This window comes from Gouania willdenowi, chromosome 6 (genome assembly GCF_900634775.1).
Source record: "Gouania willdenowi chromosome 6, fGouWil2.1, whole genome shotgun sequence".
Taxonomy (NCBI): domain Eukaryota; kingdom Metazoa; phylum Chordata; class Actinopteri; order Blenniiformes; family Gobiesocidae; genus Gouania; species Gouania willdenowi.
In genome coordinates, this window is record NC_041049.1 from 26,757,480 (window position 1) to 26,781,014 (window position 23,535).

The 23,535-nt window shown below is 39.3% G+C and overlaps 1 protein-coding gene across 1 annotated transcript; it reads left to right on the top strand.

Moving 5' to 3' along the window:
* The first annotated feature begins 13,633 nt into the window (after window positions 1–13,633).
* On the top strand, window positions 13,634–22,701 carry LOC114465161 (uncharacterized). The gene is made up of 6 exons (XM_028449987.1): window positions 13,634–13,896; window positions 17,308–17,516; window positions 17,591–17,660; window positions 17,752–17,842; window positions 19,701–19,810; window positions 21,186–22,701. Exons 1-6 carry the CDS (start codon window positions 13,755–13,757, stop codon window positions 21,515–21,517), a joined length of 954 nt encoding a protein of 317 aa, XP_028305788.1. The 5' UTR covers window positions 13,634–13,754; the 3' UTR covers window positions 21,518–22,701.
* The last annotated feature ends 834 nt before the right edge of the window (window positions 22,702–23,535 follow it).

The window sequence follows — 23,535 nt, forward strand, 5'->3', positions numbered from 1 at the left end:
AAAGTAACGTTCCCAACACTGCCCATAACAAATAATGCTTTTCAAAGCTTCTACATGACCTACATGGCTAATTTTTGTTCAGATTGAAGAAGGACCCTTAGTGGTTACAGATGATGTAAAATTTTGCAAACATATGATACTGAGCAACAATAAATCGTGTTTTAAATACAGAAATCTGTAGCCAACCAAAAAACCAAACGCCAAAAAAACTATAGATTTACATCAAATATAAAGCCAATTCTCATAAATAATTGAACTAATGTATGGACATCAATTGCAGCAAGTTTGGTGATAATAATAAACAATGGCCAAAAATACATGTTTTTGTACAGAAAAGTTCAGGTGGAAGTTTAGAAAAACAAGTGTAACTGTAATATGTCAAACTGATTCCAATCATTGTTAGTCTTATGTTTGACCACTAGGTGTTGCAATTTGACTTGCAATAAACACATATCCATTTTCATCCAGGTTTCATCGGTGCCATGCCTAATGTTATTTTTGGTTCCACTCTTTGATGCTGTTACGCATGGCTCTTATTCAGCAATGCTTTTGTCAAATGTGGAAAGATCTGGCTGTCAACGGTATGGAAACCCAGTATGTAAATATGTATATAAGACTTTGATGTGATGTGTTCATGCCTGTGAGGATCACGGACTCAGTGCCGGATGTGAACCGCAAGGCTCGGCGCATTAGAGCTACACAGCTGCGCTTGAGTGACAGATCGATTCGCCTGCTCCACCTGATGCTGCATGATCACCGTACAACGCCGTGACCAGATAAGTTGAAGACGGGGAGAGGACCACGGACGGATGACGTGTAGACTGAACTTCAGAGCAGCGCTGGAGTGACAGATCACGTTGGCTGCTCTACCTGACGCAGCACCCTCTTGTGGATGGTGGACTCAGACAAACTAACCAAGAAAAATGGAATATATATAGGTTTGGATGGACCAAATTATCTTTAAATTGTATTGGCTGTGAAACTCTCTTAGAATATTTTATCTTGTCTTCCTACCTATTTTGTTTGTTAAAGAGAACGCAGAAAAAAATGGTCTGCAAGAAATCTGGACGTGACTTTACTCTATCAGTAAATTATTTACATGCTGGTGAAGAATTTGAAAACTCACACAAAAAACTCACACCCCTGTGTGACACTTTGACCAATCACAATGCTTGACACAGCGTTGCAAAGCTCAGAGCCTGTAGAAATTGGTGATATCAAACTGCAAAGTCAGTGGGTCCATACTCCCATAATACAGCTTCTCTAAAGGAATGTCAGTTGGCCTCAGTTTCATCTCCAAGGCCAGAGCACGTCCAAACCCACCCCAGACATCACATACACACACACATACATCATATACACATACACACATACATACACACTCACTCACACACCCACACACACACACATCTAACTTTCACCCCGACATCGGCGGTGTCACCTCCGGCAGACTGACCTTCCCCCCTTGGTCTCTTCTTTGTTGTCTGTGGAAGGGGGGAGGTGGGACAGTGGGGTATAAATGTGTGTGAAAGGAACTTTTGGGCCCTACTTCTTCGCGCCTCTCCTCTGGCCAGAGGAGACCACCTCTTTGTCTATCCCGCTTTGTACCTTTTTATTTAGTTTAGATTAAATCATGTTTTATTATTTCATCACCTCTCCTGTCTGGTCTTCATCATTTATCACCACAGAGTGTGTTTTCAAGTCAAAGACGAGGTAACCGTAAATTTCACCGTAACAGTTGTTATGCTGCAAAGAAGTGGAACAAACTGCAGCAGAGCTGAAGTCAGCATCACATGTGAACATTTTTAAATCAAAGTTAAAGGAACTCTTTTTCTCGACTGCGTATGACTGAGAGGGAGATTTTTAGTCATTTTATTGTTGATTTAATGTTTTTACTGTTTATTTTAAACTATTCAATGTTTTGTTTTTCTTATTTGTTTTAAACTCTTTTAAATGCCTTGCATGTTGCACTTTAATATATAATTGCCTTGAGTATGAAATGGGAGATACAAATACATTTTCCTTGACATGTCAGCTTTTGTCCTTTCTAATTTTACACATTTGAACCTTATTCAAACGTGTAATCCAAGAGCGCAATGAGAACTGCAGATCCGCTACAGCTAAATTAGCATTGATATAATATTGGTGATACAGAAAATACAGCAGATTTGTTTAATCTTCCCCTTCACATTAAGTTGACACTTTCCCTTTACTGAGGTCAACATTATACTGTCAACAAACTAACAAATACATCTTTAATATATTTGGTATGAGAATGTTCTAACATGATGTGGACTGAAGCAAAAACATGTAAGATTTTCTTCCAAATAACGTAATAATAATAATAAAATCTAGTTGTGCAGCAACTAAGGTTCTATTCCTGCTCTATGATATGATTCTTAGTAAATCTTTGAGGACAGTTGATACATTCCGAACCATTTTTACAGAAAAATGTTGATCACTCTTGTGATGACTGCTGTCGTTTGTTGTGTTTTGTTTTGTATTCTGTATATGTTTCTGTGTTGTGCGCTGTGGGTGCGTCTCTCAATTAACAGCTGAGCCCGGACTGCTTGCGTGGTCTGGGAATCAAATGAGTCCATGCTGGATTGGCTGAGTTCAGTGGAGGCCGGTTATATAAGGATCTAAGATAACGTTGGCTGATGCCAGAGAGGGTTCAGAGGGCGATTCATTCTAACAACGCTCCAATCAGCACACGGCGCGTCTTTCGGTCATTTTGTTTATTTTTTTTTAGACCACGTTCTCTCGTAGCTATTACGTTTTTCTTTATTTTTGTAGTTTCTTGCTCCCCTTCTCTGGTCTCTTTCACCTGAGAAGAACTGTTAAACGTTGGACAGTCCTCTGCTGATCTTTTTCACCGGTTTTCATTGAACCAGAAAGTTATGCGGAGATTCTCACCGGAGGAGCAGCAGCTCTCTATGGAATTTTCAGTAGACGCCACAGACACAGATGGGGGAAAACGAGCAGGCGCGCTCGTTAAGCTGAGGCAGCGGGGATTACGTACTGCGCTTCCATTCATACACTGGAAAATAAGATGGATGAACTGCTGCTCTTAAACACCAGAAACCCGGACTTTTGCAGATCCGCCGCTCTGTGTTTTAATGAAATCTGGCTCAGTGAACTCATCCCCTAATAGCTCTCTACATCTACCGGACTTACAGCTCCTCAGAGCAGACCGTGTAAAAGAGCTCTCTGAGAAGATGAGGGGAGGCGGAATATGCTTCTACATTAACCAAGGTTGGTGCAGTGATGTCACAGTGTTGAAGCAGACGTGTAGCCCTAATCTGGAGATTTTTTTCATAAACTGTTTTATTCACCACGGGAGTTCTCCTCGTTTATTATGGTCGGTGATTACATCCCACCTCAGGCTTGCGTAACAGAGTCGTTACAGCACCTGGCCGACCAGATAGCAGACGTGGAGAAAAAAAATCCAAACTCTCTGCTAATCATTCTAGGGGATTTTAACAGAGCAACTCTAACCCACGAACTCCCTAAATACAGACAGCATATAAAGTGCCCCAAGTTCAACCTGCCCCAGGAGCTGCTGATAATGTTCTACACCTCCATCATTCAGTCTGTTCTGTGCACCTCCATCACTGTCTGGTTTGGATCTGCAACCAAACTAGACAGACACAGACTGCAACAAATAATCAGGTCTGCAGAAAAGATCATCGGTGTCGATCTGCCCCCCATCCCAGACTTATACCTGTCCAGGGTCAGGAAACGGGCAGGTAACATCACTGCAGACCCCTCACACCCTGCACACAATCTGTTTAAACTCCTCCCCTCCGGCAGAAATTACAGATCACTGTACGCCAAAACAACGCACCATAAGAACAGTTTCTTCCCCCAGGTTGTCACTCTGATCAACACAAAACAGTCAAAGAGTGTCAGACCTGGTTCTGTGAAATAACCATGGAACTAAACATAACGCTGGATCAATCTGTCACTGAGAATGTTCATGTACATACTATTTAATTTAAATGTTCTCCTGCACTACTCATCAATGCACTACTGCACTATTATCTTATTATTATTATATTTTATTATTATTTTTCTTTTAAATTTTTATACTATTATTATTATTATTATTATTATTATCTTGTTATTTTATTTAGTTTTGCACATTCTAGTCTAACTACTGTTTATATTTATGTTTAAATTTATTATTATTTTTTCTAGTTGATTGTATTTTTTTGATGTTTACACTATTAGAGAGGAACAGTTCACCAAGTCAAATTCCTCGTGTGTATAACATACATTACTTGGTCAATAAAGTTGATTCTTATTCTGATTTTGTTAGATGGCTAAACACTTGTTCATGTGGATCTTCTTGGGTTTTTTCTTTCTTATTATAAATTTTATATTTTGATAAGCGCATTGAGATGACTTTGTTGGAAATTGCTTTTGTCACGGCAAATTTGCGGTTGACCTCATTTGGAGACATGATTTATGGCTCTGATTGAATGATGGAGTCCAGTCGAAAGATGATGATTTTATAAAAAAGATTTATTATAAAACTAAATAAAAAAGAGTACAAAGATGGACAAAAACGAGTGAGCGCCTGGCCGGACGTCCGATGATCGAGTGGCCCACAGTTCTAACTCATCACGTATATTCCCCCTCAGTCCCCCTCCCTCCTCCCCCCAAGAGATAAAGAGGACAGAGAGGAGGAGGTGAAAGAAGAGGGTGAAAAGAGACAGTTTCTTCTTAGGTCAAAACAACCAGTTCTCTGGTATCTCCTGATTGTCAGCTGTGCTGGAGGTGTGTGCGTGTATGGTGCTTGTGTGTATGAATGGATGTGTATTGGGTGTGTATGTGTGATTATGTGAGTGTGTGTGTGTGTGTGTGATAATAGAGGATGCCTCTGTGTCTGGCATGTGTTTTGGGAAGATGACCTGACCCAGCTAGAAGTAGAGCAGGAGGCACAATGAAAGTTACAACTTAAGGCTTAAAGGAATAAGATACATGAGTAAATGTATTTATAAACATAACTAACAATTTTTGCCATAACAATCCACCCTTTTTGGACAAAGTCCAACACAAAAAAAGCAAAATTAGTTAGTAAAATGTTTAACCTTAGCAAAGCACAGCCCAAAACACATACAACTTTATTAAAAAATTAATGTAATTGTAGCTCAACCTCGTGGTCCATAGGACAAACGATATTGACACCGTCATAACACTATGGATATATGCATTGTTTTCCTGAGGACACAGGCATCCCCAAAGTCGGAGCAAGAGGAAAGGAGGAAAAGGCAAAGAACCCCATAAGCACATAATGAATATTACGTGAGACAAGGTCATATGCACAATAAAATCAAATATCCTTAGCTACAAAAATCATTGGCAATCACGGCAATGAATATTGAATATATATATATATATATATATATATATATCACTAGTAGCAAAAACACACATGGTAAAAATATCAGCACAGCATAGCAACAAAAACATATGTAGGTGTCATCAGTAAGCAGAGTCATCACCTGAGACATCAAAAACACGCATCATAAACACTTCAGGCTGGATCTCCGTCTCTGGCATGGTTATGCGGACGTGTCGGCTTGAGAAAGCGCTGCTACCATATGATGCAAGATTGGAATGCCGCAACAGGGAACCCAGGGTATAATCGCAATTGTGACCGGGAATCTGGCCTAGTTTGCGAGTTCCATTTCTGGCGAAACAGAAGGGAAAAAGTGTGGATCACATGTAATCTACGTACATAGTGGAAGACGTGTCATCGCGTAGTGTAGCCAGTTTTTTTACTGGCTGTTTAGAACAACGGTTGGGGTCCCCCATGCCGAAGTTAGAGTAAGACAAATAACAAAAGGAGTTGGAAGCGTCCATTGGTATCACGGTTAAGCGGGGATGTGTTGATGACACAGGCATGTAAGAGCAATCATAACAGTTGCATAGGCCTCTACTTTTAGCTTGATAGTGCGCGTATTGGTACCAGGTGTTCGTGAAAAACGGATGAGTAACATTGGTTGCAGCTAAAGTGTCGTGCAGGGCGATGTCGTTTATCCAACGTTTATTTCTGCTAGCATTAGTATCCCTGTAAAAGGAAACATTCACATCAGGAACAACACTTGCATTCATTGGTTCAAGCCCAGTGTCCTCGATTGCCCCCTTGGAGGCCAGGAGCCAGAGGAGTCCTGGAATTGCGGACAGAACCATCGCGTCAATCGATGACCAGCTTCAATCACAGCGAGAAAGGCGTGCGATCGGTATTTCTCCCACGATGTCCTCAAGGTTGGATTTCAAATGCTTCAACAGACCGTATGCCTCGTAAGAAAGGTCAGCCGGTGACCCCCCGAGGTCTTTTCCTTTTTCCTTTCGTTTGCAACTTTCAAAGCAAACAAGAGCTCATTAAAGCACTGCTCCCAATTCAGAAGAGAGGAAACGCTCCTTTACACTCAGACCGTATGCCTCGTAAGAAAGGTCAGCCGGTGACCCCCCAAGGTCTTTTCCTCGGGGGGTCACCCCCGTTTGCAACTTTCAAAGCAAACAAAAGCTCATCAAAGCACTGCTCCCGAAAAGAAGAAACTGCTCCCGAAGACGCACCTCCTTACTGCGGTTCCTCGATCAGTGGTGATGTTGGTTCTTCCTCCGTTGGACCAGTCGCCTCAAGATCAGGGTCGGCTGGTGTTGGCACCTTCCTGCAGTGTGATGCGTGAATCCACGTGGCTCGCTCTGCGACCTACACAGCCGTGTGTGTCGTCAGTTGAACCTGAAAAGGGCTGATCCACCTTCGGTCGATCCACCCTTTTCGTCTCGGGTTGTAGATGATCACAAAGTCATTAGGCTGAATATCGTGTAGATGATCAGTTGTTGTCAGAGGAAGGGTAGTCTCCACACACCTGGCAACCTTTCTTGGGATCGGTTGGTACCTGAACAGAAGAAAAGGGGGGGGGGAAACAAAAAAACAAAAATAAAATAAAATAAAATAAAATTGTTCGGTTCTTGGATGTAGTAACCCACACGCTTCATTACACCGTCTCCCAGCATCAGAACCTTTTCGAAGTGCCTGGTTGAGTTTTATTTTTCACAGAAATGTACCCACATCTGTAGGTAAGGTTATTTTTGTGCGCGCGAAGCACTTCAAGGATGACTGCTTCTGCAACCTCCGCCAGTATAAAGAAGGATTTGCCGAAAGACTTCGTCTGATTGAGGGGACAATTCCTTCTATCTTTGGAGACGACGAACAGAGCACTTCGGTAAGCTGTAAATAACGCTAAAAAGTGTGATGATAAGACGTCCCTGTCATTGTTTTGTTAGCATTAGCAGTTGCACCGTCTTCAGACTTCATATGTTAGCGCTGTGTGCTTGTTTTAGATCCTTGATGATATGGCCTACGTTATTTAATTTAAGTCTAAAGTTTTCATTTTGCTGTTTTTATCTTTGAAAAGACTGTATTAAAATGAATTTCGTGACGTTAGCTTGGCGCTAGCGTTAGCTCGGTGCTTGTGTTAGCTCACTTGTTAGGGTTCTGCAGGTTCATCATCTTCATTTTCATCTCGCTCCGCCGGGTCCGACTCTGGCTCGAACATGTAAGGCTGGATGGACAAGTCTTCTGTTGTTGACATTTTGTAAATAACCTCTGAAAAAAAGTTTATGCGCCGCTACATAACCGTATCTCTTCTATCAAACTACAAAAATGGCCGAGCAGGGTGGAGTTGAACCGAGTGTCACCTGAAGAGGGGGCGGGGTATGGAGTGTCTCATTTGCATTTAAAGAGATCGCACCAAAACGAGTTGCTCTTAGAAGCACATCAGAAAAGGGGTAGAAAAGGGGCCTGTGGAGCTATAATAATGAGGAATTCAGACCCAAGCATTGCAGTTCCACTTTATATAGACCACAACTGTATGATTTATATGTAAAAAGGAAGGATTTAAAACCATGATATGTCCCCTTTAAGGTCACTGCGCCACGCAAACCCCCTGACTACAATAAGGTCGCAATCCCTCAAGGGGGGAAACTGAAAAATACAAACAAAATAAATTCTTCATTCAGATTTTATCAATTAACAACATAACCAAGGCCAAAAAAAATAAATTAAACAAAGCGCTAACATGGTTAGCAAACTAAACGTGTAGCTGTGTTCCATCCTGCTGCTCTTTAGGAAGGTAAACTCTCTGTCACATTTCACAATGTATTTACACCAGTTCTTTGGTTTTTCTCGCCGGAACGTCTTCATTCATCATGTCTTTTCTGAGTTGTTTCCGGGTTTGTTGCCGCTGTGGGCACTAATCTCGCGAGAACTGCCACCCAGGCCATTTCAGGTGGCAGTTCTCGCGAGGCTAGTGACGGCGTTCAGTTTAGTAAGGCATCTTTTAATTATTATTACATTGAAATACGGGATATTTACGGGAAAATACTAAGATGGCGGGAAAGAGGGGTAAAATACAGGAGTTTTCCCAGCCAAAACGAGATACTTGACAGGTGTGCGTGAAGTCAGGGTAGGCAAGGTAGGCAGTGCCTAGCCAAGGGTGGATTGATATTTTGATTATTTGTTTTAATAATAATTTATAAATTGTTTATTTTTCCATTTTCGATAGCCTACAGTACCTACAAGTTTGAAAGTGTCAGCTTTTTGTGCTTTTCATAGCCCAAATGACTAAACATTTCTATTTCCTGGTACGGCAGAGACGCTGCACAGTCTAACTCTGCTGTAAGGCAGGAGGAGGCCACACCCCCTCCCAAAAGCACATTGCTGCTCTGCCTCTGGCCCCATAGCATTTTTTTTTAATGTGTTTGCGCATGCGCAGTCAGTTCCCCAAGGTTAAAACCATTTACGTAAAAAAAAAAAAAAAATGAGACCGTTGACACCGGTGTTGCTCGTTATCAGAAACTTGGGAACCGATTATCTGTTCCAGATGTAAGACATGATTTACCAAATCTGTGGTACTGAGCTGATGAGGCCCCAGGCTCAAATTTCCTTTCTTATGTCTCCACATGATGATAAACTGTTTCTCTGTACTTTCACAAACTTCTTAAAGGGTGATGAGCTAATGTCAAAGGAGGGGAGGACTTTTTTCGAAACATATATGTGAACACAGACTCTGACTAGCTCAGAGTTTTTTGCATCAATTGGCCAGCAGCTCTCAGAAGGGCTTCATTTTTTGTAACCTGTTTTGACTTTTGATTGTATTAATAAACTGCATATTATTTACAAGTCATGGGTCCGAAGACTTTTTCCACACCACCTTTTTGTCATCACTTCTACACCCCAAGAAACAACGCTCTCACCTGGATTAAAATCCTTAATTATTTTTTAGTTGATGTATTTGTCGTGCTACAAAAAATAACTTGAATTTGATGCAACATGATCATGTCGGTCAACAAGTACTAATTGCTAGACTCTTGCAACATATCAAGCATGCATATTAATCCGGCACGTTGGTAGTTAATTAAATATTTCCCCACACAAATAAAATCTCTTTTTCCTTCCAGAAGATTATTTTTGTTGGTTTAGTTATCTTACCAGAGATTTAAATAATAAGGTTAACCACAGGTGCAAGGAAAGTTTATGATTGATGACATTTATTGCACAATGCGATTTATTTTTAGGTTGACAAATTGTTATGTCATGATAATTTTTTTGTCAATATCATTTATCATTAATACTTTCTGTAAAAAAATAACAATTCATTAGTTTAATGTTTTCTTATACTGTAGCTATAGGGAGCCATTGCAAAAGAGTCAAAGAGCCACATGAGATGAGTTTTGAGATCCTAGGTTTTATTGGGTGTGTGTCGGCCTGACGGACATGTCTAGTGTTCTGGTCATTTATGCAAATACGGAACAAACAGCGTTCCGTTTTGGCTCACTACGGGATGCATCATTTAATGGCCAAATAAGGAACGATTCTGTATTTTAAGGGATGGGTGGCAATCCTAGTTCACACTATTTGAAAAAAACTTAATCAAATGCTACCCATGCTGCCAGCAACTGTCACTAAGATAGTGTTGTAGGGACAAACGATACTACGCGACGTGAATTGATAAGGACCATGAACAAGTTAAAACTTCTCTTTAATGTTCTAAAGGCATGTGGGAAATCAAAATTCATTTCTGATCCCCTTCCTACATTAATTAGGGGTATAGCATAACTTCTTACAATCCTGCTGCAAACTGCATAATTTCACATTTATTGATAACTTCAACCTCTTTTGAAAACGTGCTGATCTTTTAATTTACATGGAGCACAAATGCTAAAATTAAATCTACAGTCTGTGATTAACAGCTCCACATGCGCATGACTAGCTGAGTTTTAACCAGCAGTTACAACAAACACTTCCACAGATAAGCCCTTTACTCAAAGTACAGAGTACCTATACCCCATAAACAATGTGCTGAGCAGTACAGATCAACATGCAATACAAACTAAAGCCCACAATAGAGGAGTTAACCATGACAATCTCATCAAAATTAAAACTACAAACAGAACACAAAACGATGAAAAAAAACATTAAATGTGGACTATTAAATATGAGATTGCTTTTGTCTAAATCCCTCTTAGTGAGTGATCTTATAACTGACCATCAATTAGGTGTATTATGCCTCACGGAGACTTGGCTCAAAAATGAAGATTTTATTGCTCTTAATGAAGCCAGCCTTCCCTATTAAGGTAATCACCATATTCTTTGTGAGAGTGGTCGGGGAGGAGGAGTGGCAGCAGTTTTTCACTCAAGCTTATCAGTTACATACTCACTATTATGTATAACATAATAGGGAGGTAAATACATTCCTGCTACTATTTAATGCATTTATTGACCCCCACTTTTTTTTTTTTTTTTTTTTTAAATAAACGGGCTGAACAACAAACCATGAATATTTTTTTTAGATGAGAACAAAACAAAAATGTAAAAATCTGTTTACTGAACAGAAATGACTCAGCTCAAGGTTTTGAGCGAGTATTCAACTATCATACTGGACTTGTGAGTTTATAATTAATTGGCCATGTAATGAACAGAAAGACTGTAAACACAATCATAAAAAAGTTTTTTGTGCATAGTGTTGTGTGCTCACCTTAATACTTAATTAGGTCGTGCACTCTGAATTAAATCAATACACCAAGCACTGTCTCGGTTGGTTTCTTTATTCCACCGGGAATTAACCATTAACAAACATGTGGCTCCACCCTCCAAAACATCACTTCCCCCATACGTCATCAGAACCAATACATAACACATAGAAAGCAATTATTGGTAGTCTGTCATATTTGGCTTAATGTGGCTGCACAATTTGCAGTGGCTTTGTTGCCTCATTATTATTATTATTATTATTATTATTATTATTATTATTTATTCCTGTCTATATTTTAAGGGATTTATAGTATTTTAGAAATGTATAATGTATTGGCTGTGATATCAAGTTTAATGTTGGGTGGTTTTGTTTTTTATTTAGTTTTTTTTAGCTTTATCTTTGAAAAACTGTCTAAAGATAAGGAAGCAATGATCTGTATTGTTCATTATGAGACCCAAAATGACAGTTTTATGCGTAAATTCCCCTTGATAATATCATAGAAAAGTGTTGTTATATTGCATTTTTTGTAAAAAAAAAAAAAAAAAAAAAAAAAAAAAAAAAAAAAGAAAGAAAAAGAGAGGCTACTTTTCTCTTAAAGTCAGTATCACAATTTTTTTTTTTTTTTTTTGTTGTTATGATAATTAAGTGGTGAAGATGCTAGTAATAATAATGATAATTATCATGACTTAGGAAAAGGATAAAGCTTCATACTCCGCTACAGTAGGTGGCGGAAAATGCACTTCTCAGTTGAGTGCCACCCTCCAATAAACCACATAAGGAGAAGAATCAACTTAGAAGTAGTTCTGAGAGGCTAACATGGAATACGCATATTGAAAAGACTGTTAGTAAGTGTGAAAAAGTTGTTAATGTACTTCGCAATTTGGCTGGCAGTGACTGGGGAGCAGATAGGTTAACTCTGATTATGATTTATAGAGCAATGATAAGATCTGCATTGGACTATGGGTGTTTTGTATTTGGGGCTGCGGCAAAAACTGTGTTACAAAAGCTGGACAGAGTTCAAGCAAAAGCCTTAAGAGTGTGCAGTGGAGCTTTTAGAACCACACCCATACCTGCACTGTTGGTTGAAATGGGGGAAACATCTTTAAAAATTAGAAGGCAGAAGCTGGGGCTCCAGTACTGGGCCAGACTAGCAGGACTGCAGCATAAATCTGCGGCCAACTGCCTCTTGGAGGATTGTTGGGAGTTTGCAAAAAGGGAGGGAAAAGCGCATTTTCTGAGACATATTTGTCAGCTGGCTGGTAACGTGGGTTTGGAGAATGGGAGTGTTGCTGAGTTAATGTGGTCCCCTGTCCCATTCTGGCTTTTGCCAGGGCCGGACGTTCAATTGGGCATGCTGGGGCTGGAAAAGAGTTTTGTTTGTGGCCAAGTAAATGAATTTGTGGCTCTAAATAAAGAAACGGCTTGTCACATTTTTACAGATGGGTCTAAGGATCCGAGATCAGGAAAAGCCGGTCTTGGAGTCTACATTATGAATAATGAAATTGGGAAAAGTATGCGTGTATCTGATTATGTATCTGTGTTCACGACTGAGTTGTTAGCCATTAGGTGGGCTTTAGATTGGATTGAACGAAATAAACCTGAGATGTCGTATATATATTCGGATTCCATGGCTGCCTTACAGGCAATTTCTGACCATCCCTCCGGGGCTAGGATAGATACTGTGGTAGAGATTTTGTGTTGCCTTCACCGGATAGAGTTGATGGGGTCTAGTATTGTTTTTTCCTGGATCCCATCTCATGCAGGTATTGTGGGGAATGAAGCTGCTGATAGGCTAGCAAAGAAGGCTCTTCTCGAGACGGAAATTGAATATGTGGTCCGATTGGGGAAGGCTGAGTGTGTCAGTGTTTTCAAAGCTACTGTGTATCAGCAATGGCAAAGGGAGTGGGAGAATGAGTCTAGAGGGAGGCATTATTTTAAGTGTCAACCTTGTGTGCAGGGCACTAGACTCCTGTGGGCAACTTGCCGATCAAATCAAGTTAAGATAACCAGATTAAGACTGGGGCATTGTGGACTAGCTGCATATTTAAATCGAATAGGCAAACATCTGGATGGATTATGTCAGTGTGGGCAACTTGAGACTATTTCCCATGTTCTATTGGCCTGTAGATGTTATTCTGTTGAAAGGGGAATGTTATTTAAAGAACTTTCAACTCTTGGGCTGACAGTGTTTTCAATAAAGTCAATATTTGCACCAAGAACAGAGTCGATTTTAATAGATAAGGCAGTCGTGAGGTATCTCCAATCTTCCAACCTCTATTTGAGAATCTAAAATGGAGTGACTCTAAGTGAACAGAAGAGGGCAGCATTACGCTTCTTTTAGGGTACAGCCTTCCGGAAACCATTAGAAGAAGAAGAAGAAGAAGAAGAAGAAGAAGAAGAAGAAGAAGAAGAAGAAGAAGAAGAAGAAGAAGAAGAAGAAGAAGAAGAAGAAGAAGAAGAAGAAGAAGAAGAAGAAGAAGAAGAAGAAGAAGAAGAAGAAGAAGAAGAAGAAGAAGAAGAAGAAGAAGAAGAAGAAGAAGAAGAAGAAGAAGAAGAAGTTCTGTGTGCTTTTATTGTGAAGGTCCACGTTCCGGAAGTGGTTGGAAGAGATAGAAACAACCATATTTTGACGTGCGGCAGCTGTGAGCGTTGAGCTACAGATGTAAACCTGTTTATCTTTCTGCCTGTTGTCCCGTTAGCAGGATGGTTCTGTCCACATCTCAACAGGTCGCCATGGCCTTCACCGCCGTGCTATTCACGTTCGTCGTCCTGCCCAGACTGTTCGGTGTGGGTGGAGGGACGACAGCCAAAGACGCCAAGTTTGAGCCCCGCTACAGCAGAAAAGGTGCGTCTGCAGTGCACACAAACCTCAGTGCTAATGTAGCTAACGTTACACCACTTTACATGTACTAGATTTGACACTGTGAGCACTTTTAATTAAGAATATTTACATTCAAGGTGGAGAGTACTTGTTTTCACCCTTCGTAATATCTCTAAAGGTTTGATGCTGTTTTACTCCTCCACCAATACACACGATGGTAATCTACTTCCTGATAGTTGGTCCACCTCCTGTGAGCAGAAACATGCATAAGATAACCAAGCTTTCTGAAACTGTGAGCAACCAGAGTTAAAGAAAGCACATTTAAAATACTAAATGTTCACGGTTTTATTTTAATTAGAGGCTAAAATAATCTGGAAGGCTAGTAGTAACTTAAAAAGGTAGGAAATGTTGAGGTTTCAACATAAAACACTATTTCTCCTAATTTATGCAATTGTCATTTTCATTATACATTTAATGAAAAAATTATCATCTTCCTATTTTACTAGCTACTAATCAATTTCACAACATGTAACAATTGTAAAATGTGAAAATTGCCATATTTTACAAAAATCCACCTTGCATTAATATATATATATATGACCACTGACCATACACCAAATCTGCAGGTTTTAATTTAATGCTAAAACTCAGGCGCAGCAGTATTTAACTTTACTAAGTACTAACTACGTCTGTCATATGTTCTGGTATTTATCTTTGTGAGTTTTAATCCTGGAAAGTAAATCAGATTTAGATGGAGCTCATTGGTGACTAGAGCTCCTGAGGGCATCTCACATGGTCCAGGCGAACTACCTGGTGCCCGTGGGCACCATATTGGTGACCCCTTAGGCTTAAATCCTGTTTGAGGAACACCAACTGTTTCTGGGTGCTGTTACAAGACCAGGTTAAGTACATACACAGAGTAATTTGACTCAAGCATACACTTTTTTTTTAAAACAAGCAAATGTTTAGTGTTTCAGAGCTCCTGAAACAAGATTTAAAAAATAGGACAAATATCACATTGAAACAGGGATGTTCCAAAACTGATGCTGGTACAGATGTTGGGTCTGATACCAAGATGTGAGCTTATTACAATGCTGTAACATTATCTTTTAATGAGGCAGTTTGGTAGCCTGGAATCCATCTTAATCTCCTATTATTCAATGTTTAATACAGGCGATAAGTCTGGAAGCGCTCACAAGGCATTTGAGTTCTGGAGGCGGGACAAACAGAGTAACTAATCAAACAATTAGCTGACCTGACAACAATAGCGCAACAAGCGTACATATTTTTCCCTAAACAGAGTGAACAGCTTCTCCGTGGCGGGCGCCATGTGTGTTTTGACTTTGCTTGGCACGGGAGATATGACATTCTTTCTCTAAGATTCTGATTGGCTCGGTTTCTTTCGAGCCGAGGAAATGAGCAGAAACGGCAGAATTACCAATCCATACCCACTTTTTTACAAAAAGTAAGGAAGTGGGTGTGGCTTATTGCCAGGTTACAGTCTAAGTTGAGTCAAAAACAATACAAACCAAACTGATAAGCTTTGGTACTCATATCAGTGAGTACCGTCGGTGTATAGTAACTAAGTAAATGTACTTTGTTGTTTTACCTTGTTACTTTGATTTTTGCCACCTTGTTACAAATTAGAATATGACTATAATCAATCCTGAATGGGCATGCCCGAGAACACGTGAAGAACAATTTCTGGTTTGCGTGCGGGTTGGCGGTAACAGAGGGAGGTCAACATGGCTACCTTAGCAGTTACCGTTGATTAAGTTGGCAACGTCACCACACCTGTCACCAATTAAGAATGTGCGATATGTTATCGTTGACGATATATTGTCAAACATTCTTACTGGTCAGAATATGTCATCCTACGATATAAACAATAAATTTCCATGTCAGAAATTAGCGAGGGCCACGGGCCATTTGTCTTACAATGTAGCCAAGAATGCCCCTAAAAACCTTGTTTTCCACGGGCCAAAATTTCCCCAAAGTTTTTTGTCAACGACGTATTATTCTTTGGAGCGGAGCGCTGTTCACGGAAGTTCCACCGCGGGTCCTTCACGGTGTGTGCCACCACCGCCCTGCCCCGCACACACAGGCTCACCTGAAGCTGCCGTTCTGCAATAGATCATGGACCGCTACTTGGTTAAGGCCAGACAACAAAAGGAACCAATCCAAATTTCTCCATCAGATCCACCCAAAGTTCCCACAAACACGGTGACAGAGATGCCGGCAACAATTATGAAATAGAAACTCAACTAAAGCTAAGCTAACCTACCAACACATAAGAGACTGAGTTAAGCGCTAACTCTAACAACGTCATAAAAGGAAGAGACCAGTGAAAAGTACAAGGCTCACTGTTTATGATAAGATTTCACACTTGTATGGAAGGATGAAAGCTAACATGTCACACGTCATGTGAAATAAATGTAAATCATCAGCTTGATCCGGTTAAATTATAGGAAATCAAAGAGATATCTATCAACCATAACTTTATGTAACTCATTATCAGATATAAAATAAACAATTCAGTAGCAATAAAAACATTATTGCACAAATATTTTACATAAAAGCCCACCTCTTTGAGTCAGCAGCCATTGTAACCCTTTTTTATTGTGTCGAGTGTGGATGTATTCAAATTAATTTGTGTTTGTAAGGGATCTGTTTACACTTTAACTTGGGAATTGATTTTATTTATTTATTGTTTTTATTTATCGTAATTTTTATCGTTATGGTAAATACCACAAATTATTGAGATTATTTTTTTTAGTCTATGTCGGACATCCCTATCACCAATGTTTGGCTACTTTGGGATGAAGAAAAATCCTAAAGCATACAGAATGAAGAGTAGAGTGTTTATTGATCGCGCAGTGGGGAAATTCTCTGTCATGACGGCTCAAAGTGCAATAAAAAAAGACAACCAAAGGCAACACACAGAAAATCCAAAAAAACACCTGAAAGAGCCTCTTGTGCCTACCAAAGTCCCACCAGATAAAGATGTTTAACAACTCTCCATCTAACATAAGAAGAAGGGTGCGTGCGTGTGTGCAGGCACAGAAAAAGGCTTTATGTTCTCATGTTCTCACTGTTCTGTTCATGTTTTTTTTCAGACCACATCTATTTAATTTATCTAAAAGTTAAAGAGAACAAGGGGAGAGCCATTTATAGCTGTTTTGCTTTTTTTGTGTACTATGAAGATATTTTTGTACTTTACTTTTACTTGTACTATTTTATTTTTTAATATAATATTGTCATTAGTGATGATGCATCCTCACTAATGACAATTCTAACTTTTTGCCTTTGTTTCAATGTAAATGGATACAAGTGAGATTTTTTTGGTAACTTCGAGACTAAATGACAAAATGTGAAGAAAACTGAGTGGCGGAGCAGATCTGACAGACTGCTAATCTCTCTCTCATGCTGGTGTAGGCCCAGGCGCTGTAAGAGGTCAAGCTGTCAACATGAACGCCCCAGGCTCACACCAAAGCCCTGAGAACATTCAGCAGATGAAGAAGCGCATGGAGCAGGAGCTGAAAAGCGACAAGTACAACTCCAACAACAACAAAGGCTACGTGTTCACGCTCATGCCACTCTACGCCATCGGAGTGGGCGTGTTTGCAGCCTATAAGTTTTTAAAGGTGAATGAGGTCAAATATTTTACAAAGAAGTGAGTCAGTGAATCATACATTTTGTTTCTTCTGTTATGTTATAGATTAAGTCTGCAGATGACAAAACCCAAAAGGAGAAATTTGAAAAAGGTGCTAAGAAGTCAGTGGAGGCAGGTGAGCGCTCTTTGTCTAAGGCTTCTGTGCACCGGGCTGTGGTTGTTGTTTTTGTTTGCATTTGATGAGAAATTTCCATGTGTTTGCATAGAGAACCAGTTAAACGAGTTGGAACAACGGCTAGCACAAACGGAAAGAATGCTTAACTCTATCCTCACCCAGCTCGACCCCCTCACTAACTGGTAAGTCCTGATCACATCTGGTACCCAAAGCAGCTCCTTACATGCTTTTGATTGACATTTAAGTAAGTAAGTAAGTAGTTTTATTTATAAAGCGCTTTTTGCAGATAAATTCACAAAGTGCTGTACAGAGTTGTGGTAAAAGTACAAGTGCAACACAATAGAATAATAAAACAAGAGTGCATAAACATCATAAGAACAGCAACATTAAAGGACAGTTACATTTAAAATCCAGTTAACTAAAAGCTTTTCTGTAAAGTGTAGTATTCAGCAGTTTTTTAAAAGTGTCCACACAGTTGAGCTCCCTGAGAGACTGGTGCAGGTTATTCCAGAGTCTGGGAGCATTTATTGTCTGTCTTCCAACATATACAATATAATGAAAAGAATAAATATTCATTTTAACAACCAAAAATGGACTGTGCTGAACAGTCACTGCTTATCGGAACCCATCCCCAAACAGAATTATAAAAAAGAATAGAAACAACTTAATAACAGCGGTATTCATGATCTTATCAACTCAAGTTTCAATAGGTGCAAATTTTATTTTTTAAACAATTTTTGAACATAGACGGTAGGCATGGCTATTTTAGAATGGGAATTAGCAACAATATCAGTTTCAATACCATCATAAAAAAAAATGCAATGCACTTCCCCGTGACTGTGCAGGGTCTCACACACACTAACACACACACACACACAGGTGTCAGAGAGAGAACAGATGCGTGTGAACCAAGATAAGCTTCTTCAAGGTGAATTAATTCTATAGTCTGGAAGCGGAGTGATGGTTGTCAGTCCGCTCAGCAGCAGGAAGCCTAGATCACAGCCGCCTGTGTGTGTGCTTATGGCGGAGAGGAGCTGACGGCAGCAGCAGCTGTTCGGGACAGTAACTACAGAGTGTTACGTGTATTCATGTCCAAGTCTCTAAAACACCAGATAAATCTCCATTAATGCAAGATAAAGTCCATACATTTGTCACTAGTCTATATTGATAAAAAAAAGTCACTAAGAGCGTTCAGAATATACCGGTATGGGAGTTTCGTTTTAAAACGGAGCTGAGAGAGGTTTCTACAAATTGCAGCTTTAACACCATGAATGAGCCTACATTCTGAGTGAACTCATCCTTTATTAACTCCAAAAGTTGATCATTTAAACCGTAAAAGCGGCGCTGTTAATGATAATAGATGGAGGAAAAGAAGTGATCAGTCCTCTTCCTGTCACTCGGCTCCGTACACACACACGGTGTGAACGCACCCTGAGCCTTACGTCACATTTTTTAATTCGTCGCGGTAATGCCGTATACCGTGGTAAAATAGGGAGGAGGTTTGACGGTATAAAAATTTGGATACCACCCAACCCTAATAGACAGTGAACTCATCAACTTAAAGTGATCCTAAAGATCATTCCAAACTTTAACACCGTAAACAGAATTGCCAATTGCCATGAAAAACTTCACTTACAGCTTGGATGGAAGTTTTTATGAGATATTTAGTAGATTATCAACCTATTGTGTACAAACATTCCAATGCAAATTGTAGTATTTATTAACTCGTGCGTAGAAACTGGTGTAAGTTTACGCCCCAAAACCTGGTGGTAAAACAGCGGAACTACAAATTAAGTGCATAGACTCAGTGTTGAACAATGTTAAACCTCACACATGTTCTGTTTCCTCTTTTTTTTGTACGGAAGTCTTTGTACATGAGGTCCCAGGACTGGAAAATTAACATTGTAACTTATGTCCATCAATATTTGAAGTACTCAGAATAATTAACATGTTCAAGATTATTTTGTTATTCAGTAATAGAGTAAGTGATGTCAGAAGTATTTCAGTAGCTTGCCACTGAGTTTTGTCCTCTGTTTAAAGTGTGAAGTCCGTGGCCAAGGAGCAGAAGACTGAGATCATGTCACAGCTGCACACCATCAGATACCTGATGAAGAAACGAGGGATGGACTGTCCTCCTCTCAACATCAACGGTGGGCTAATTGGATGTTACACCTCTAGAAACAGATGTAGACTAGTCGAGCAGCATGATGATAATTAGGAGAAAAGTTTGATTGAAAATGTCATTTATTCAATCATTCATCCAGTGATACAAATGTCCACTCAGTGAACCACTACAGTGTGTTTTGTAATGGAATGTTTTTGCGAGAGGCTTCTCTCAAAGCAGTCCGTGACCAAATCAGAGCCACGTTCCTGCACCTAGGTCACATGTGTCAAACTCAAGACCCGAGGGCCGAATCCAGCCAATTAGAGCATCTCATTGGGCCAGCACAAGAGCACAAAACTGACTCAGAAAACAGTAATCCTTGTGTAAAATAGCAAATAATTCACTTGTCTCTTGACTTCAGTCAAACAGGCTTTCAGTTCACATTTTACTCGCTAGATGGTGCTGCCAACTTGCTTAAAATTTCACAGATGGGTGTCTCTACCACTTGAGACATTTCCTCAATTTTAAATGGACTAAAAATAGACATAAACCCTGGAAAATATGGTATCCTGCAAACATGTTACCATTTTCAAACCCATAAATACCTCCAAAATGAGACATTGTCTTGTGCAACCGTGGCTCAGGTGGTAGAGGAGCCATCTTCTAGGGCAGTGGTTCTCAAACCAAGTACCCCCTCTCCTTTTTCTGAATTCAAGTACAACTATAGAAAAAAAAAAAAAAAGTACAACTATAGAACATAATGAACAAGTGATAAGACGTCATCTAATTTTATTAATAAGTTGAAACAGTATTTAGTGCATTGGTTCTCAAACCTTTTTTGGACCGTAACCCCATTTCGATATCAAGAATTTCTGATGACCCCAAAAACATGTTTGAGCTCCGATATATATATATATATATATTACATTTAATTGAACTAGTTTTATATTTCACAAAGTATAGAAATACAGTTGTTAAAGATTGTTTTAATTAAAAAACAAAACAAAAACAATAATTAAAACATTTAAAAATGTTTGAATTTTTCAGAAATTTTACCCGACCCTAAGGTTAAAAAAATAGACGTAGTCGCTCCCGACCCGAATGTTTATTATCCCCCACCACAAAGTGTGGAAGGGGGATATGGGTTTGAGCTATGTCCGTGCTTGCGTCCGTCTGAGTTAAAGGGGACAGCTTTTTTCAAACTGTTTAAGATAGAATTACCAAATTTGGTGTGTGGCTTCAGTGTATCAATACCTTGATGGAGTTCAAAAATGAGAAGCGCGCAATTATTTTTTCCGGAGTTATTGCCCTTGTTCTGTTTATTTTTGGCAGGGGATGTTAATGACTTGTTGATTTTGTTTAATCTTTCAGGTTTGATGTGATATCTCTAGTTACATTTCTAGATTGTTTCTGTCTTTCAGAGGCATCCTGCGAGCGTAATCTGGATGACCTCATCGAGTCCCTTGGAGCCAGTGTCACATCGGCACCGACTGAAGAGACGACGTCTGCACAGCCTGCTGAGAAATGCAGCGAGGAGCAGGTTAAAGATGATGCTGCTGCTCCAGGTGAAGAAATGACTGAGCTGAGACCAGAGGAGTCAGATGAGGATGATGATGCTGTAGCAGGGGAAGAGGAGAATGAAGGTTCTGACAATTCTGAACACATGCCCTCATTGGAAGAAGAAACCAAGATGGAGGAGGTTGGGGCAGAGCAGCCTGTGTCTGCCCTCAGGCGGCGCAACAGACCCGAGTGACTGTGCTAATAGTGTGAATAATTCTGATCAGAAACACTTTAATCCCAAAAGGCTTTGTACTGGTTTGGAACAGTCATTTAGTGTCACAATGATGAAGATAAAGTGCAGCTGCAGGAGCATCAACCCACTGTGTGATAGTGTGTGGCAGGGAAACATTCTTTTACAGGGCATTCATCTTCTTTAACGCTCAACTTTAATTAAGACAACTGTAACACCTATTAGTGACCAATCTGGCAACATGTGACCATGGTTCTACAGTTGATAGTGTGAATGTTCATCTCTGCCCAGTCAAAGGAAACTTGTAATGGTGCCACTTCCTATCAGGATAACACTGTTTAGGTTCCACCTGCCCAGTCTGTGAGCTCCTACCATAGATTGTATCTTATTTACTTTAGATCTTTGGATCCAGATACTAACACTAAAGCCACCGCCTGATGTTTAGATCAAGGGTTCTCAAATGGTCTCACCCTGGAACCCACATTTTCCCACAGTTATTAAATCGCGAATCACTTTTTTTTTTAGAATTCTATCAACCAAATTTAATTTTTAACAAAAATAACTGTTGAAAACACAATCCTTTTTAAAACATAAATCTATATATTTTCCTGTGCAATATGCATTTCACAATATGCCTGCCAAAAGAAAAGTTTATTTCAAAATAAGACAAGTCCAACATGAGAGACATTTAGTTGTTCGCGACCCACCAGTTGAGAATTGCTGGTTTTGACTGCAGAACAGATAAATACATTTACTATTTGACTGTGTGTGTGTGTTTTTTTTATTTATTTATTTTTAGTTTTTTTACCATTTTTATCATTTATTTAACATAGAAACATAATTGCATGTTTTGTTTTTAGGATCTTGTGTGTAAGAAACTTAAGTTTATTTATTCAGGAAGAAAATGACAATCATTACAAGCCTTTTTGTACTTTGTTTGACATGTTTCCACGTGTGCCAGCTAATGATTCAGGTTTGCTATCAGACGTTCATCCTCTGTCTCTTTTGCTTTGTCATTGTTGTTGTGGCACAAATCTACATAAGGAAGTTTTCAACCCCTGGGTTGGCCATAAAAATGTTTAAACTGCATGTTATTTATTTTGTCTTGTTATATATTTATACACCTGTACTGAATATAATGTGCTGAGTAAAATTATTAAAATAAATGAGCTCAAATAATTAGAAAATGGCTGTTGGTTTAATACTGTCACTTACTGACTGAATGATTAAAGGCCAAGCAGAAATGCAGGGTATTTTAATGTATGTTCTATTGGTAAAGAAGCTTCATAGTGAGGTGTGAAGCAGATAAAACTGTTGGAAAAGACTATACCTTTAAATGATGGTTATGTAGCTGGGAGGTGTGATAAAAAATGTTTGTCACCATATTTTCCAAAGGTTTTATGGCAAGTCAATATCACAGTATTTTTTTCCAAGCATAGCTCGGCATTTCCTCACCCCATTTCATAATTTAATGTATGATCACTGTAGTGAGTTAGCGTAGAATGATCTAATTTACTGTCATAAGGAGTGAAAATTGTGGAAACAATCTCCACATCGTAGTCTTTTCAGAAAGCAAAATTCTCACTTTAATTTCAGAAAAAAACAAGGTATCTGCAACTCTTTCAAAGCACAACATGCAAAAATCTTATTTCCAGCTAAATTCTTGAAAAATAAACACTTGTATTTAAAAGCCACTCTTTGTTTAGAATTATTTTTTAAAAATTCGAAAATAAGATCCACACGTACACATTACCGTTTCCATCAGAAAAAAATTTAAAAAATCACCACGAAAAGTCATGATTATGAGTTAGTAAAATCATATATATGAAATAGAAAGTCATAATGACAGAAAGTCAAAATTATGACTTCCATGTGAAGGGTTGACAAAAAAGGTCCTGAAGTCTGTATGTCCAAAAAATTCTCAAGTATTCCTGAATGAAAATCTGCAACAACCTACTCTGACTGACAGCATATGAACAGAGTTCATATGTCAGTCATACTATCATGTTTAGAGCATGATA